The sequence below is a fragment of the Scomber japonicus genome, chromosome 6 (assembly GCF_027409825.1).
Source record: "Scomber japonicus isolate fScoJap1 chromosome 6, fScoJap1.pri, whole genome shotgun sequence".
NCBI classification, from domain to species: domain Eukaryota; kingdom Metazoa; phylum Chordata; class Actinopteri; order Scombriformes; family Scombridae; genus Scomber; species Scomber japonicus.
Window position 1 is genome coordinate 22,836,477 of NC_070583.1, and position 14,615 is coordinate 22,851,091.

General features: G+C 38.6%; 1 protein-coding gene across 2 annotated transcripts; it reads left to right on the forward strand.

Annotated features, from left to right (window-relative positions):
• The first annotated feature begins 1,177 nt into the window (after window positions 1-1,177).
• On the forward strand, window positions 1,178-13,071 carry p4ha3 (prolyl 4-hydroxylase, alpha polypeptide III). 2 transcript variants are annotated; one of them, XM_053321173.1, is made up of 13 exons: window positions 1,178-1,449; window positions 2,222-2,376; window positions 2,495-2,718; window positions 4,590-4,739; window positions 4,823-4,874; window positions 4,985-5,148; window positions 5,879-6,055; window positions 8,273-8,337; window positions 8,583-8,742; window positions 8,854-8,916; window positions 9,318-9,386; window positions 9,894-9,990; window positions 11,321-13,071. In XM_053321173.1, the coding sequence occupies exons 1-13, from the start codon at window positions 1,232-1,234 to the stop codon at window positions 11,389-11,391; spliced, it is 1,665 nt and encodes a 554-aa protein (XP_053177148.1). In that variant the 5' UTR covers window positions 1,178-1,231; the 3' UTR covers window positions 11,392-13,071. The 2 variants fall into 2 exon arrangements, 1 of the variants encoding a protein (XP_053177148.1); XR_008321512.1 differs by lacking the exon at window positions 11,321-13,071 and having other exon boundaries at window positions 9,318-9,527; window positions 9,894-10,030.
• The last annotated feature ends 1,544 nt before the right edge of the window (window positions 13,072-14,615 follow it).

Here is a 14,615-nt window from a genome sequence, read left to right on the forward strand (position 1 = left end):
TGTAGTATTTTGATGTAAACTGTGTATGAATTGAATGTGAATACATATACTTATCATGTTTGATTTTTGTCAAACCTGTGCTACAGGTCTCACAGGTTAAATATCTGAATGATAAGAAATACAGAAAGCAATCCTGTAAGGTGTGTGCACAAAATATGCAAATTATATGTGAAAATGTGTCATTTATTTGTGAAACTTTTGTACCCGTTATTATGTTTGTTCTCTCTATGACAGGGAAACTATACAGAACAGATATTAATGTAATGTATTAATGCATTTTCGTGTATACGTGTAATACACTAAATAATAAAATTATTCATTTGTTTGTTTGGGGGTAAAATAATAATAATAAGCTGTGTTTTGTGTTATTTTTCAGTACATCAAATTACTAATGCCATTTTTTAAAAGTAATTTTGTGATAATAATTTAGCCGTTCTTACTCAACCCGTTGTTTTTGTATTTTGTGATTTATATTAAGTGTCTGCTGTACCACTGTGTAATTCCCCTTTAGGATTAATAAAGCACTCTATATTTTTATCTCACCTATCTATCTACTAGTGTTTAAATAGCACATAATAATGGAAATAACACTGTACAGCCTTGCTCTCTCTCTCTCTCTCTCTCTCTCTCTCTCTCTCTCTCTCTCTCGATCCACTACACCAATGAAGTTACTAAAAATGCGCACATGTTTTAACAATACAGTAACAGTAACAGGAACAATACTTTATTACTGCAGCGTGTTATGCAAAGTATCAGCCTGCAGGTGTCACTGTATCTCCAAACTAAATACCAATGCACAAGTATGAGATTCACAGTTAAAAGTTTTAACATAATAGAAACATGTGATTTAAAAAGAAACAATAGAAAATATGAATGACACTGTGGTATGATTTATTTGTATGCAGCCAAACAAACTAAATGTGCAGCTCATTTAATCAGACTAACGGAACTAAAACTGGATCCAAACTCTATAAAGTTTTATGTAGCCTATTCTTGTCATTATAGAGCTAATAAAGCTGTCGGGTGAATGCAGTCATGAGAAAGTAATTGTGCTTTGAATACAGGCTGCAGGTCAGTCCAATGCACAGAAAGCTGATCTCAAGTCTGAAAGAGATCCCAGTGCGGTCTGCAGAGGCACGTTTCTGAATTAGAGGAGAGTCAGTAGGCGCTAACCCTGCACATCCTCACTACTGCTCAGCACACTGAGAGGAAACAGTCAATAGCTGTTTCTATGACGCCAGCTTTATTCTCTGCGCTGGAGATGAAGTATATTTCATGTGTTTACTTAATCTGGGGTCTCCTGGCTTCAGCTGTGATCCCCGTTTCTGTAGGTGAAATGTATACGTCGCTGTTGAACGTAAAGCAAGCGATCAGTGTTGAACGGAAGCTGATCAATTACCTGAAAATTTACATTGACCACGAGTTGGAGAGACTGGAGGACATCAAACGGTGAGTGACAGGCATTTAGAGATTGTTGATAAGAGATAAGATTTATTGTCATTTGCATGCCAGAAATGTAAATATTCATACATTTCCACAGAAGTTTAGAAGTGAAAAAAGCCCCAGAAACAGATATGTGCCTCTGAGAAACTGGAGAATTAAAAGAAAAATCTAACTAATTCATAGCTCTGTTTTAGTTGGAGAAAAAATGGAATATCTCCTGACAGCTGAGACACAAGACAGATCAGTAGCTAATTCTGGAGCTCTTTCATAGACAGTGAAGAATAAAGGAACATGCTTTTAGACATCATGATGACAGCACATGTGGAGGCTTTACCAGGATGTGGTCACGTTTTCTGATTCACAGCTGGGAGTCCTGCATCCAAATAAAATAAAACCTTATTTGGATGGAATTTTTCTGACACAAAAATTACACCAAAACCACAATATCACCATATTTGACTCCATATTTGTTTTCATACTGTCTAAACCCATGAGGATAACAATAATTTGAAAGTTTTTATGGACGGTACATTCCACCAGACAGAAACCTTCATAATACCTGAAACTTAAGTATAAATTGGTGGGTCAATCAACAGTGTCTTTGTGGAAGTAACGGTGACACCATAAAACTGCCTCTAATTTTATGGAAGGGCCCTTTTGATCATGCAAGTTAAAGCAGATATTGGTCTGCTTTTATTCATCTGCTCTGATATAATGATGATGACCATAGTGGTTTTCTTTCCTGCAAATTAATTACAGGCTCTTTTTTCCCCTACAGTTTTTATGCTAAAGTGTCTGACCTGCACGCTCAAGTTTTAAAAGGTCCTGCGACTGCGATGGCAAACCCACTTGTGGCGTTCACCCTGATCAAGCGTCTGCAGTCAGAGTGGCTGAATGTAGTTTACAGCAACGAAGCCATGGAGAACACACAAGGTTGGCGTCCTTACAGACACATCTGGTGCTGATAACTAAGCACCCCCCTCCACCCACTTCCCTGCTGTCACCACCCAACCCCCCCCCCCATTCACCTTTTGGCCTTTCTGCTGTCCAGCCCTCAGGTCCAGTTACGAGGAGGAAGAAGCCGATCTGCCCAAACTGGAAGACCTCCAGGGGGCCGCGAAGGGGCTGATGAGGCTGCAGGATGTGTATGCTCTTCAAGTTCCGAGTCTTACGATGGGTCGTTTCCAGAGAGTCACTAATGGAAAACCTATTGATGTCTGCATGCCTGCAGTGTCTGTCCCTCTATCTGGTGATGACTGCTTTTGGGTTGGAAAGGTAAACCATGGATTTCCTTCCTTTATATTAAAGAATTGTGATTAGAGTCTTAAAAGTCTGTCATCCTTCTTAAAAGTAAGCTATGAATGCTCATGTAAGTTGGTGAAATGGAAAGATTTTTGAAAGATGTTGCTCTGAAAATTTCCAGCCCTGATTAACATATCATTCCAAAGGTCTGCAAAATAGTTTAATTCCAAATCTTGTGTGGTAGAAATCCAGACAGTCAGCACTGGAAAAAAATGATTTCTTCCCATTACTCGCCTGGGAATCCTTTTTATTCAAAGATGAATACACAAGTGATTATACAAGCCTGAAAGAAAGAAGAAAAAAAGATTTCCACTGTTTATGTACAGTGGTAATGTGTAAGAGTTTGGGCACTGTGTGGGAGAGACATCCTCCTGTATGGAAAAGACATTATGTCACGCAGCAGAAGTCAGGAAGTGTTTGGAGCAAAGAGCAGAGCTTGCCTTCACTTATTTGGAGGCTTGGATTATCTTAGACAATCTGTAAACAAAGATGTTTAGTTTAAAGGTGTTGTCCGCCAGCACATGCTTTTATGAACTGCTCATCTAAACCAACAGATGTTTGTAGCGTGTCTGTTGCTTTGGGAGAAATTTGAAAGCTGTTTGAATTGTTGGAGGTAGCCATCCTCTTACCACTGATGCTTCACTTTGGCCATAAAAAGATCTGCAGATGTGTTCCTATTAAACTATTCTTAAGGATCCATTGGCTCTCCAGCCTATGGGTGTAGCTCCCAAATTATGGGGTGTAATGTTTTGAACTGGCTGTAAATGCATGGCAGGGAAGTTAAGTCAGCGTGTCTGATTAGTTGAGTTGAGTTTGTGTGTGTAAATGATACACTGGAATTCTTGTTTGTTTGCTGTGTGGAGGAATAGTAGCTATAATCTGTGATGGGAGGAGCCCCAGTGCCACCCTGTCTCTAAAGTATGTGAGTGCTGTCAGGCCTTTTCTCAACACCTACTTAATCAAATGCTGCAGGTCAATTCCAAGCAGGGTTTGAGAAAGTGTCAAGTATGAGACAGAACAGTGTTCATAACTTTCTAAATGTAAAAGTAATGCCTCAGGTGTTTCTTAAAGATCAACAGATATGTAGCTCAATTTACAGAGATGGCTGGATATCAAACGTCAATATTGTGATGGACTGAAAGCTGACATCAAATATCCCTGAAATTCCTGATTTATGCTCTCATACCACTGCTTTTGTTTAAACATTAATTAGGGGATGTTAACTCTCTTTCAACGTGATATAAAGCTCAAGCCATTTTCAGAGTGTGTTTGCTATGCTCTGAGAACCAAAACATATCTTTAAAAGCAAGGAGAGAATGATGTTCTCTCTGCTCATTGGTCAGATGTGTCTGGGGAAGGAGTGAGAATGTAAACACAGAAGCAAATTCCTGAAGAAGTTCCAATCTGCTCAAATATAAAGAAGACTAATATATGTTGTTAGTCCAGGTGTAATCTCAGGTGTAATGACACACTGCAGAGAAAATGCATGGAGCCATCTGATTAGTTGATCAAAAGAAAATGCATCTGCAACTATTTAGATAACCAGTTAATTGTTTCTGTAATTTTTCAAGCAATGTTTTTTGGCTCCAGTTCCAAGACGTCAATTAAGGCTCTGGGAAACTGTGAGCATATGTCAAGATTGACATTGTTATAAACTATTATTCTTTTATTCAAGAAAATAACTTTCAGATTAATAAATTTACAAAATAACTGTTGCATCTCTAGATAAGACGAAGAAAAGTCTGTACTGTCATCTGAATGAGTGAGATGGCTGTCATAGACAAATATGATTTAAATTGCTAAATATCAGTCATTAAAAGTAACCCATGTGTCACTTTACACAGGTGGCATACGAGCAGGAAGACTATTACCACTCAGTGCAATGGCTGGAAGAGTCAGTGCGTCTCTTCAGGGGAACAGGAGGAGACTGGAGCCCTGAGAATGAGGGGTCTTTAAAGGACGCTCTGGATCACCTGGCTTTCTCTCACTTTAAAGTCAGTGAAAAGCTTAGAGAAAAACACACACTTGTAACATGTTTGATGAATAGCCCTGCTCTAAATTCCTCTCATTGTTTCAGACTGGAAACGTCTCCTATGCTCTGAGTCTGTCTCAGGAGTTACTCCATCATGGTACATTTTTTCAGTCCCTTCATATATAAACAACTCTCTTCACTGCTGGTGTCTAATAAAGAAACATGTCTTATAATGTGTGGTTATTCTACTTACATATTTCTCCTCAGATCCAATGAATGGAAGAGTTTTGCAGAATGTTGAGAAATACGAGAAGCTGCTGGTTGCAATTCCTCCCAAATCAATCAGGGGTGATGGGCTGAGGAGACCGGCTTCCAATTATTTAAGGACCAGAGACACTTATGAGAGACTCTGCCAGACTCAAGGCTCCCAGGTATTCACCACCAATAATCATTCTGTGCACATGCCGAGTATCATGAAAATATCAGGGCAGGTCAATATGACAACTAAAGTAACCTTAATTGTATAATACTAACCAAATGTTAACAAGAATGCTGCTTTTTCAATGCATTTTTATTCACATTTTTAAATGCATATTTTATTCAAATTGTTAGTATACAGTAGAGCCAGCTGTAAGTGAAATGTAGAAAAAGGATGTTTCATACACAGTTTCAGATCAGAGCACAAAGAATATAGGAGTATATTCTTTCATTAAAACCAGACGTTTTCAAAGGCGCCCTTTTCCCAGCTTTGTCTGAAGCTTTACCTGATTTAAATCATATTTTGTTTATCAGTCAGTTCTCTTGTTACAACCTTTATCCAAGAATGTATTCAGAAAAGTCTGGGACTGAACTTTTCTCTGCCTTCCACAACAATTTAAAGTTGCATTTTCTTTTAAAGGTGACATATCATGCTTTTATATGATTTTCTCTCATTTATATAGCATTATAATATCAGATGTCTATGTTAAACATAGTCTAAGTTCAAAACTTGAAGTGAATGTCTGTAAAAATGCTGCCTTCAAGTCATAATCATGATATGTCCCCTTTAAGCTTATGTGGTTAGAGAACAAATTTGGAGACAAATTGCTTGCAGATAAAAAAGAAAAACAGTTCTTGTTTTGACCTCATTAATGAACTTCAGATTTATTTTTCTCCTAACAGCCTATGCATTTTAAAAACCCCAGACTATTCTGCGACTATTTCACCAATGGCAGTCCTGGGCTGCTACTGCAGCCAGTAAGACGTGAAGTGCTGAGCCTGCAGCCTTATGTGGTCCTGTATCACAACTTCATCACTAATACAGAGGCTGAAGACATCAAAACAGTCGCCCAGCAAGGAGTAAGTGCCAGCAGACTGCATTTTTCTCATTACTTGTGGGTAAAAAAACTCCCACAAGTGTTTCGATCAAGCACCAAGCTTTTTGTTTTTTAGTTTATCCAATAAGATGCTGTGCTATTTTTTCCCACATGGGATTCACAAAAACAAAATAGTTTGAGTTTAGTTTTAAGAGTCTGTTGCAGTGTGTTGAAGTCAACAAATAGTTGGATTGTAACATTTTGTTGTTGACATGATGAATATCTTGTACATCAAATAAGTTACACAGTGTGGCTTTATACATTTTATTAATTGGGGAAACTAGCCTCTGTTAATGTTTCCACTGCTCTTTTACTGTTATTTCTGAATGTTTTCCCACACATTTCTATTTTCCTTTTAGCCTCCTAGATATCTCCCCAGCTGTCAATTTTCCATAAGAGGTTAAAATTATGATCATATTAATAGCCCATGACTGACTTTGAAATGGACTTTTCACTTGTAATGTAGTCTTTAATAGGCATATTTACAATGGCCTTTATAGACTAGCCCATCGATTATAGACTGATGGCTCACAGTTTGTATGCAAATGCTGGCAAGAGCTGTGCATTACAGGATAACTGCAACTCATTTTGTCTGACTGAGATAAGACCAGTACTCATAATCTAATCAGTTACACTGTCAACAGAGCGGTGTAGAACTTTTTCTTTCACTGCAGAAAAAGTTTTCCTAATGAGATTTTGTTGTCATTGTGCAGTGCAGCATTTAATTGTTTGAGAAGTTGTGAACAAAGCTTTCATCTGGGTCATTTAGTGTTTCTTGTTCTAACAAGTGCACTGAAAACAAAAATGATTTTGAGTCCAGAGACAGCATTTTGCTACAAGAGCATTACTCCAGATTGAATTTATTTTTATTTAATCAAGGGTGTTCATGAAAAACATCTTCTATAAATATGCATCATTACTTAGTCATCCAGTCTTGCTGTTGGGCTCTCTGGCTGTGGGAGTCCAAGTCATCCATGTACCTCTTCCTGCTGGAAAGATCCTGGAAAGACCATATTGAGGAGGTGCTGGCCTGCTTCCAAACATTTAGCAAGGCTTTAAGGAATGAAGGATACCTCACTGTGAAAACATGACCGAGAGCCTCAAACTGTACACATGATCCTGCTGGGCTCTACTGGCAAACTCTCATATTGCTTTATTATCTATCTGACAGAAACTATCAATATTCTGCTCCTTTAAAAGCTACATTGCGCTGTCCTCAGAGCTTCTTACAGTACGCTGACTCAGTTCCTTTAGGGAATATTTGGCAGCCTAGCTTATTTGGTGCCTTATAGTTTCTGTGAGGTTTTGGCATTGTTCAATGAGTTTTCCATCCTTTGCTCAGATGGAAACCCTTGTACTTATTTCATCATTATGTCAGCTTGTGGGTTGATTGAAAACAGGCCCACAGTACGTTATTAGTTTGGAGCAGTGAGCAGCATTCGTTACCATGAGCACGGTTTACACTTAGTTCTTTCTGGATCCCATAGCCTCCCCATTAGAACAGCGTGGGATCCAGCAAGAACACATAACTGTTGTTTTTAGCAGAGTAAAGGTTTTCTTGGTGATGAACTGATAGGTGACATGATAAGTGGACTAAGTTTGATAGTATTTTCCCTCCTTTGAAATGGTTTGTGTCTATATTGGCATCATCAGAAAATTATCAGATTTCTGCATTAGAGCATTCCACCAGTTTTTGTACCCAATGCAAACTGAAAAAACATGGATTAAATGAGCAGAACACAGTGTGACTAGTCCGCAGTCTAAATAAATCACAGAGGCTCAGTTTTTAACAAGGGCAGTCCAAAACATCTGGTGTTACACAGACTGCTTTCCATACTCAGATTTCGAGGTAAACTTTGACATGCCTGACTGTTAATGAAGTCAGTGAATACTTTTATGCATATTTTGCATCCTTAATATTGATATGTCAAGAGTTATCTTTGGTTCACTAACTCTTACGTCATCTACTCAAGACTAGGCATGCAAGATGAGATCATGAATACTTTGGAAACTGTGCTTTTGCCAATTCTTAAATTGCATTCTTGATTTTGTTCTTATCTGCTCTCAGTTTTGCATTTTGAAAAATACCACTGGGTCAAGTGTTCATGCTGATTTTGTCAGGGCTCACAGCTGGACATCAAAGCTTGGCTGCTGTAACAATCACAAACATGAAATGCCCTTTTCTCTATTTGCTCATTAGTTGAGAAGATCTGTTGTGGCAGCTGGAGAGAAACAAGCAACAGCAGACTTTCGCATCAGCAAGAGGTACTCAAGTGTACTCTGTTAACACCCTGTTAATTACATTTTGTTTGTTATCAGTCATTTAAATCATATGTCTTTCTACAGAGTCAGTTAAAACACATTTATAAGAGCAGTAAATTTCCTACCATGTTTCTTTCCATAAGATAAAGAAATCTTATATTCAATCTAAATCAAAAGAGGAAAGTAAACATGCCTAAAAGATCAACAGGTCTTTGATGGCTATGTTTAACAATGTGTCTTATTTCTAGTGCATGGCTGAAGGCTTCAGCTCACTCCATTGTTGGGAAGCTGGACCAGAGGATCTCCATGGTCACGCGTCTGGATGTAAAGCATCCATTTGGCGAATACCTCCAAGTGGTGAATTATGGGATTGGTGGCCATTATGAACCTCACTTTGACCACGCTACTGTAAGTTACAGACTTGTTTTATGGATTCTAATACTTGATTACTGTTTATTTTACGACATTTATAATGAGCAGATTTACTTTTAATATCTGTCTGCATTTTCACGTAACCAGTCATCTTCGAGTCCTGTGTTCAAGCTGAAAACTGGGAATCGAGTGGCAACCTTCATGATATACGTAAGTGAAGTATTCGTCTAACCCGCTTATGACCTTCTAAAGCTGCCAGAGCTTCTTGGGCAGATTCCTGTTGGCTGTCCTAAAGTCTAATTAAAAACAAAGAGGTCAGGCCTTGCTCCAGACAGACTTAGCTTTTATAGATATTCTGTCATGCAATAAACTTAAATCAGATATTTCCAACCTCCATTATACAGTTTATTCAAGTATTCCTGTCCTCTTATTTCTTTGCTTTGTAATTGTGTTTTAAAAGTGTCTATTTTTATTATTATCAAAATTAGTCCATGGTGAAAGTTTGAGTGAAAGTGGTTCTAAAGAGAATGGGGTTTCATGAGCATCTGAAAACAGACAGAGTAGCATTTCATAAACACGACACAACTCTGAACGATTGTCTTTTTCCACAGCTCAGCTCTGTCGAGGCAGGTGGTTCCACAGCCTTCATCTACGCCAACTTCAGTGTTCCTGTCATGGAGGTAAAGTCTCTGCGGATGTCTCAGATGAACTAAAAGCAGCCTCTTTATGTCTGCATGTCATCATTGCCTGAAGCTAGAGCATTTTCACCTCACTCTGCACTTCACCCGCATTCTCTGGTCCAGCTGTCAAAATGCTAAAAGGTCAGATCATAGCAACCACAGCCATGAGACTTCTTACTACAATACTGCTATTGTATGGTCAAGCCTCAGTGGAGGTTGAAGCTATTTTGGATTGATGAATGAGCTGCTGTGGAAGTTTACAGTAGAAGTCATCCCTGTCATTTGACCTTTCACATTTCATTTGACTGAGATCTCATTTCCTGGCTGTCTAGCGAGAAAATAACTGAACCTCATAAACGTAGAGGATGACCAATAACATAATGTAACTGCAGGAGTGGTTGTTCTTGGCTCTGTTTCCTATTTCCTAATATTTGTCACATAGGTTTAGTTAGAATGCAGCTTTAATTGAAAAGTTGAGACCAAAGAACTTTTTTTGTTCAATAACAGAGAGCTGCCATATTCTGGTGGAATCTCCATAGAAATGGTGAAGGGGATGTAGACACCCTGCATGCTGGATGCCCTGTGCTTATTGGGGACAAATGGGGTAAGTAAATGGAGTCAATTCAGCAAATAATGTGAAAATGTTGAAAAATAGCCAAAATGTGATGTTAATATAGAAATATCACAAATCACATGAATTAGTGTGACCTCTTGTCTGTTTTAGCAAAGTTTTTGCCTCATCATCATGGTCAGTCTCTGATAGCAGTTATCCAGTGTTCGGCATTCATATTATACAGGAGTCCATCTACGAGAGCTAGGGCACATCTGTGCTGCATTATGCATTTAGAGATGTCACAGACTGCATTTCAGACACTGAGTGCTCATCTTGGAAGCTAAACATCTGCTGCGTATTGGCAGCTGAAATGTGTGTCAGGGAACCAGTTAAACTAACAGAAGCATATTAATCATCACAAATAAGTCACAGAAGCATTTCCTCCCTTTATTTGTTTCATTAAACTGATTCGGAAATTAGCTGTAGCATAGATATATGGTTCTCAAGCTGATTATTCAAAGGCGTAAAAGAAGCCTTAGCAAGAATAATTTTATTTGTATTGTTTTTAGGGCTCTAGGGCAGGTAATGTTGGTCTGTCTGTCGATTAGCCCATGTCTTTGGTCCAGACTGAAATATCTCAGCTATTGGATGAATATCCATTAAATTCTTTACAGACATTCAATGTGTTCAGAGTATATATTGTGCTGACGTGGGTGACCATCTGATCCCTCTATCACTGCTAACATGAAGTTGACACAGCTGTTTTTAGTGAAATATCTCAACCTTTATTGCATGGATTGCCATGACATTTGGTACAGATTTTTATGGTGCCCCAAAAATGATTCTTAATGACTCCCCCTGACTTTTCCTCTAGTGCCACCAGCAAGTCAAAGATTTCACTTATTTAATGAAATATTTAACTATACTATTTAACTATAATATTTATTGTTATCAGACGATGTTTTCTACTGACTGATGATCCTCACCATGAAGTTGACATTTGGAGTGAAAAGTCTCAACAACTGTTGGACAGATTGCTATCAAATGTGGCACATTATGCCTCGCTCAGATTTAATTGTAATAACTTTGATGATATTCCCACTTTTCATCTAGTGACATCATATAGTCAGAATTTAAATTTGTTCAATAAAGTTTTGACCTATCGCCTGCAAAACTAATGATATTCTCATCAACTGTAACTTAACTATGTGTTTTGATCTAATTATCAAAAAAGCATGTTAACATGCTAAACTGAGATGGTGAAAATAGTAAACAGTATTATACCTTCAATAACTTTTATTAATAGCATTTAGCTGTTCCCACAGAGCTGCTGCATGGCTATAGACTCTAGCGTATTTGAACAACTGTCTTTGTGTTCCAGTGGCAAACAAATGGATCCATGAGTACGGACAAGAGTTCAAACATCGCTGCAGCCTGAATCCTGAAGAGTGAGAGGGGTGGAGCATTAGCTGGGCCCCTTGGAGTACAAGAGCCAGCCTTTACAATTGCGAGGCGGAGAGTAGGAAGCAGCCAGAAAGTGAGCACACAGGCAGGGAAGGTGAGAGCTGTTGAGGGGCAGCCTGCATCTGTGATTGGAGCCCCAGGCCCCAGGGAGCCAGGAGCATACAGCGGACACTGCTGCAGTGGACATGGATAGCACAAGGCTGAGCTGCATTTTGGAAAGTAGGGTGGAGGAGGAGTGGGGCAGCTGGCAATCAGCCCCAGGAGGCCAAATGCTCTCTTACTTTTACTGGCCAGTTCCTGTGGATGGAGAGAGGCCTCTGCCTTTACACACTGTGCTGGTTTCAGTTAACTGTGCAGGGCTGTTTGCCTCCTGCCCTCAGTTTGCTTACAAACTGGCATCTTATGCAGCACTTTTTCTACACAGGCCCTCTCTAGAGTCTGTCAATACAAATGTTCAACACAGCTGAACTTTGTTTGGACTCTCAGAACTTTATTTAAAATGTGTAGATGGCAAAGTTTACATATATCTAATGTGCCTGGCTGAGCCACAGTGAAATGTGTGTAAAATGATGCACAGAATAAAAATAAATGCTGCTTTTGGATTTGAATATTGACATCAGCATATGTGGGATAATGCTTCAATGAAGTGCTGAAACAACCAAAGAATGTGATGCTCTATAGAGCAGAAAATTATTTTGTGACTTTAAGGGTAACATGATTAAAAACACAATGTTCAATGTACTTTTCACATGTTTTTCTGTTTGGTTGGTATGCTGCAGATTACCTAAAGAGATTTTTGGTGAAAGTTCCTCTCTAAGCCATCTCAGACCTCAGCAGTGCAGTTTAGACTGGTGCTATGAGTCAAAAGGAACGAGTCATTGTGAGCTTGCCTGTTTATTCCCAGCTGACTGAGCAATGTGGTCATCACTGCCTGTGGTAGACTGTTACAATTTGGTTCATTGTAACCGACTGACTAAATGGAACAGATGAAGCAGATCTGGCAGTTGTTGAACTTCAGAGGCTGGTTGTCATTAATCATGTTCTGCACGCCAAGTGATATAGCACCCGTCTTCTTTGTCTACTTCATGTCTGAACTCACAGAACAAATATGTCTGCATACCACTCAGATACCTGTGTCATAGCTCATCTTAAAACTGAGTGAGGTGGGACATGAACAGTATTAAAATTCACTGTTGTTTTTTTGGGAAACCCTGCTGCTTGCTTGGCAGGGAATGGTGAGAATGAAAAATAAGGGTGGAGACAGAGAGATAATAACTCAGCTTGCCCAGAGTGATACTGTATACTGTAGGTTTTCCCTTCCAGCTCACCAGAGTGTACACACACAGACCCACTCCCCATGCACTCTTACTCACAGAAAATATAAGAACAGGCCATCTACTGGATACATGCTGCACATTCCTGTGCACAGCAGGACTTGATTATTTTCCCTCAGAGTTTATGGATAAGAGGGCTCTCTCTTTCTAATAAGTTTCGCTGCAAAATGAGGTTCATATTACTAAAAAACACTATCATAGCTACATTTAGACTCAAGCATTGAAGATCTAATCAATTTCAATTAAAATATTGGACATTATTTTTAAACAAAAGGTTTACAACTACTGTGGACATATTGATAGAAATACAAACTGCAGAGATGTGTATCGTTATGTTTTATTTCCTATGCAAAAGTGTTGGGTTTTTTTTATTTTGACTTGTCAAACAAAATAAACTTCCTGGAAGGAAAAGAGCTTTAAGTAATCTTTGCACTCTTCCTATACACTCTCAGCAGCCCACTCTGTTACCATGATCACCACAACAAACATGAGAGAGAGAGATGAGAGAGTTTTCACCACCAGCATGTTTGACAACTACTTAAAGCATACATGCCTGTACTGTACAGGTCTACATCAGCACATTGTTAAATACATATAGTATTTCTGCACATTTAAAGACTTTTCAACATTTTGGGACCCTTCTTAACTTGTGAACATGCTTATAACTACCCGATTACTTACAGAGTTAGTAAATGTACACCACTAATACTGGAGATTAACAAACTGCACAGCAACAGCACACAGGTTCAAGAAAGACAGTAAATTATTATAGTCCTATGGCACAGACTCTCTCAATGACACATTTATTTTCATTTAGTATATTTCTGAGATTATTTCAATTCATCAAATTTCAATTCATGCTGCAGGTCTAATGCAATAAAACAGTGAGATCTGTTGCAGCATTGGCCTCCTCCAGTTGTCTTTCTGCGATCCCCAAAAAGGTGTGGATCCTCTCCCTCTACAGCTGAAAGTAGTGTATCTCCTTCCTCTCCAGATCCTGTGCACAATGTGCTCTTCCTGTGTGGGCGCATCTTAACTAGAAACATGAACATGTCTAGTAGCTTTTTATTTTTTATTTTTTATTTTTGCAGTTTCTACTGAAACAATCTACTAGGGCTTCTTCTCTTTAAGATGCAACTCACATCTACAAAATGAGGATGAGTTTAAAGATTGACAGGTTTGTGGGCATTTACCAGGCTGGGAGAACCCAGTGAAAAAAAAGCTAGCTTGGGATCCAGGATTTTTGGTGCTTGAATCACACAAGTTTAGAAGGAAAGCACTCAGAGGTGTAACATTACATCTGTTTGAAGCATACAATCTCAAACACATGTTGCCATAGTAACATGACCAAATGATTACCTTGCAATTGTAGGCTATGGAAGACAGAAAATGACTAAAATAGCCCAAATAAAAGATTGCTTATGGAAAATAAATCCAAGATCTTCATTTAATTATGTCCCTTTTAAATACCAAAATGTTTTTATTTTGTAATTTATTGGTTCATGTATTCATTCATTCATGTCCTCCACAGTAGAGGGTGAGCTGCATACAGATCACAGAGCTGTTGAGAAGATCAGTACTTCCATCTGCTGGTGATATAAAAGAAGGCATGACTCTGTACCCATTCATTTTTTCATGCTAGCCAGATCAAAGAATAAAAATCCAAAGGCCAGAAAACAAGAAATGGCATCTTCTCTTTTTAAAAATGTTCTGGGGGAGGAACCTGGATGTATTATAAGAGCTTTTATGATACATCCATGGGGAAGACCCCAGACACCCCCCATGTAAGAGTATATACTGTAAGATTACTTAGTAATTGAAATAGTTACATTTTAAATAGGATAACTAGTAATTTGTAGCCTACACTTTAACAAAGTA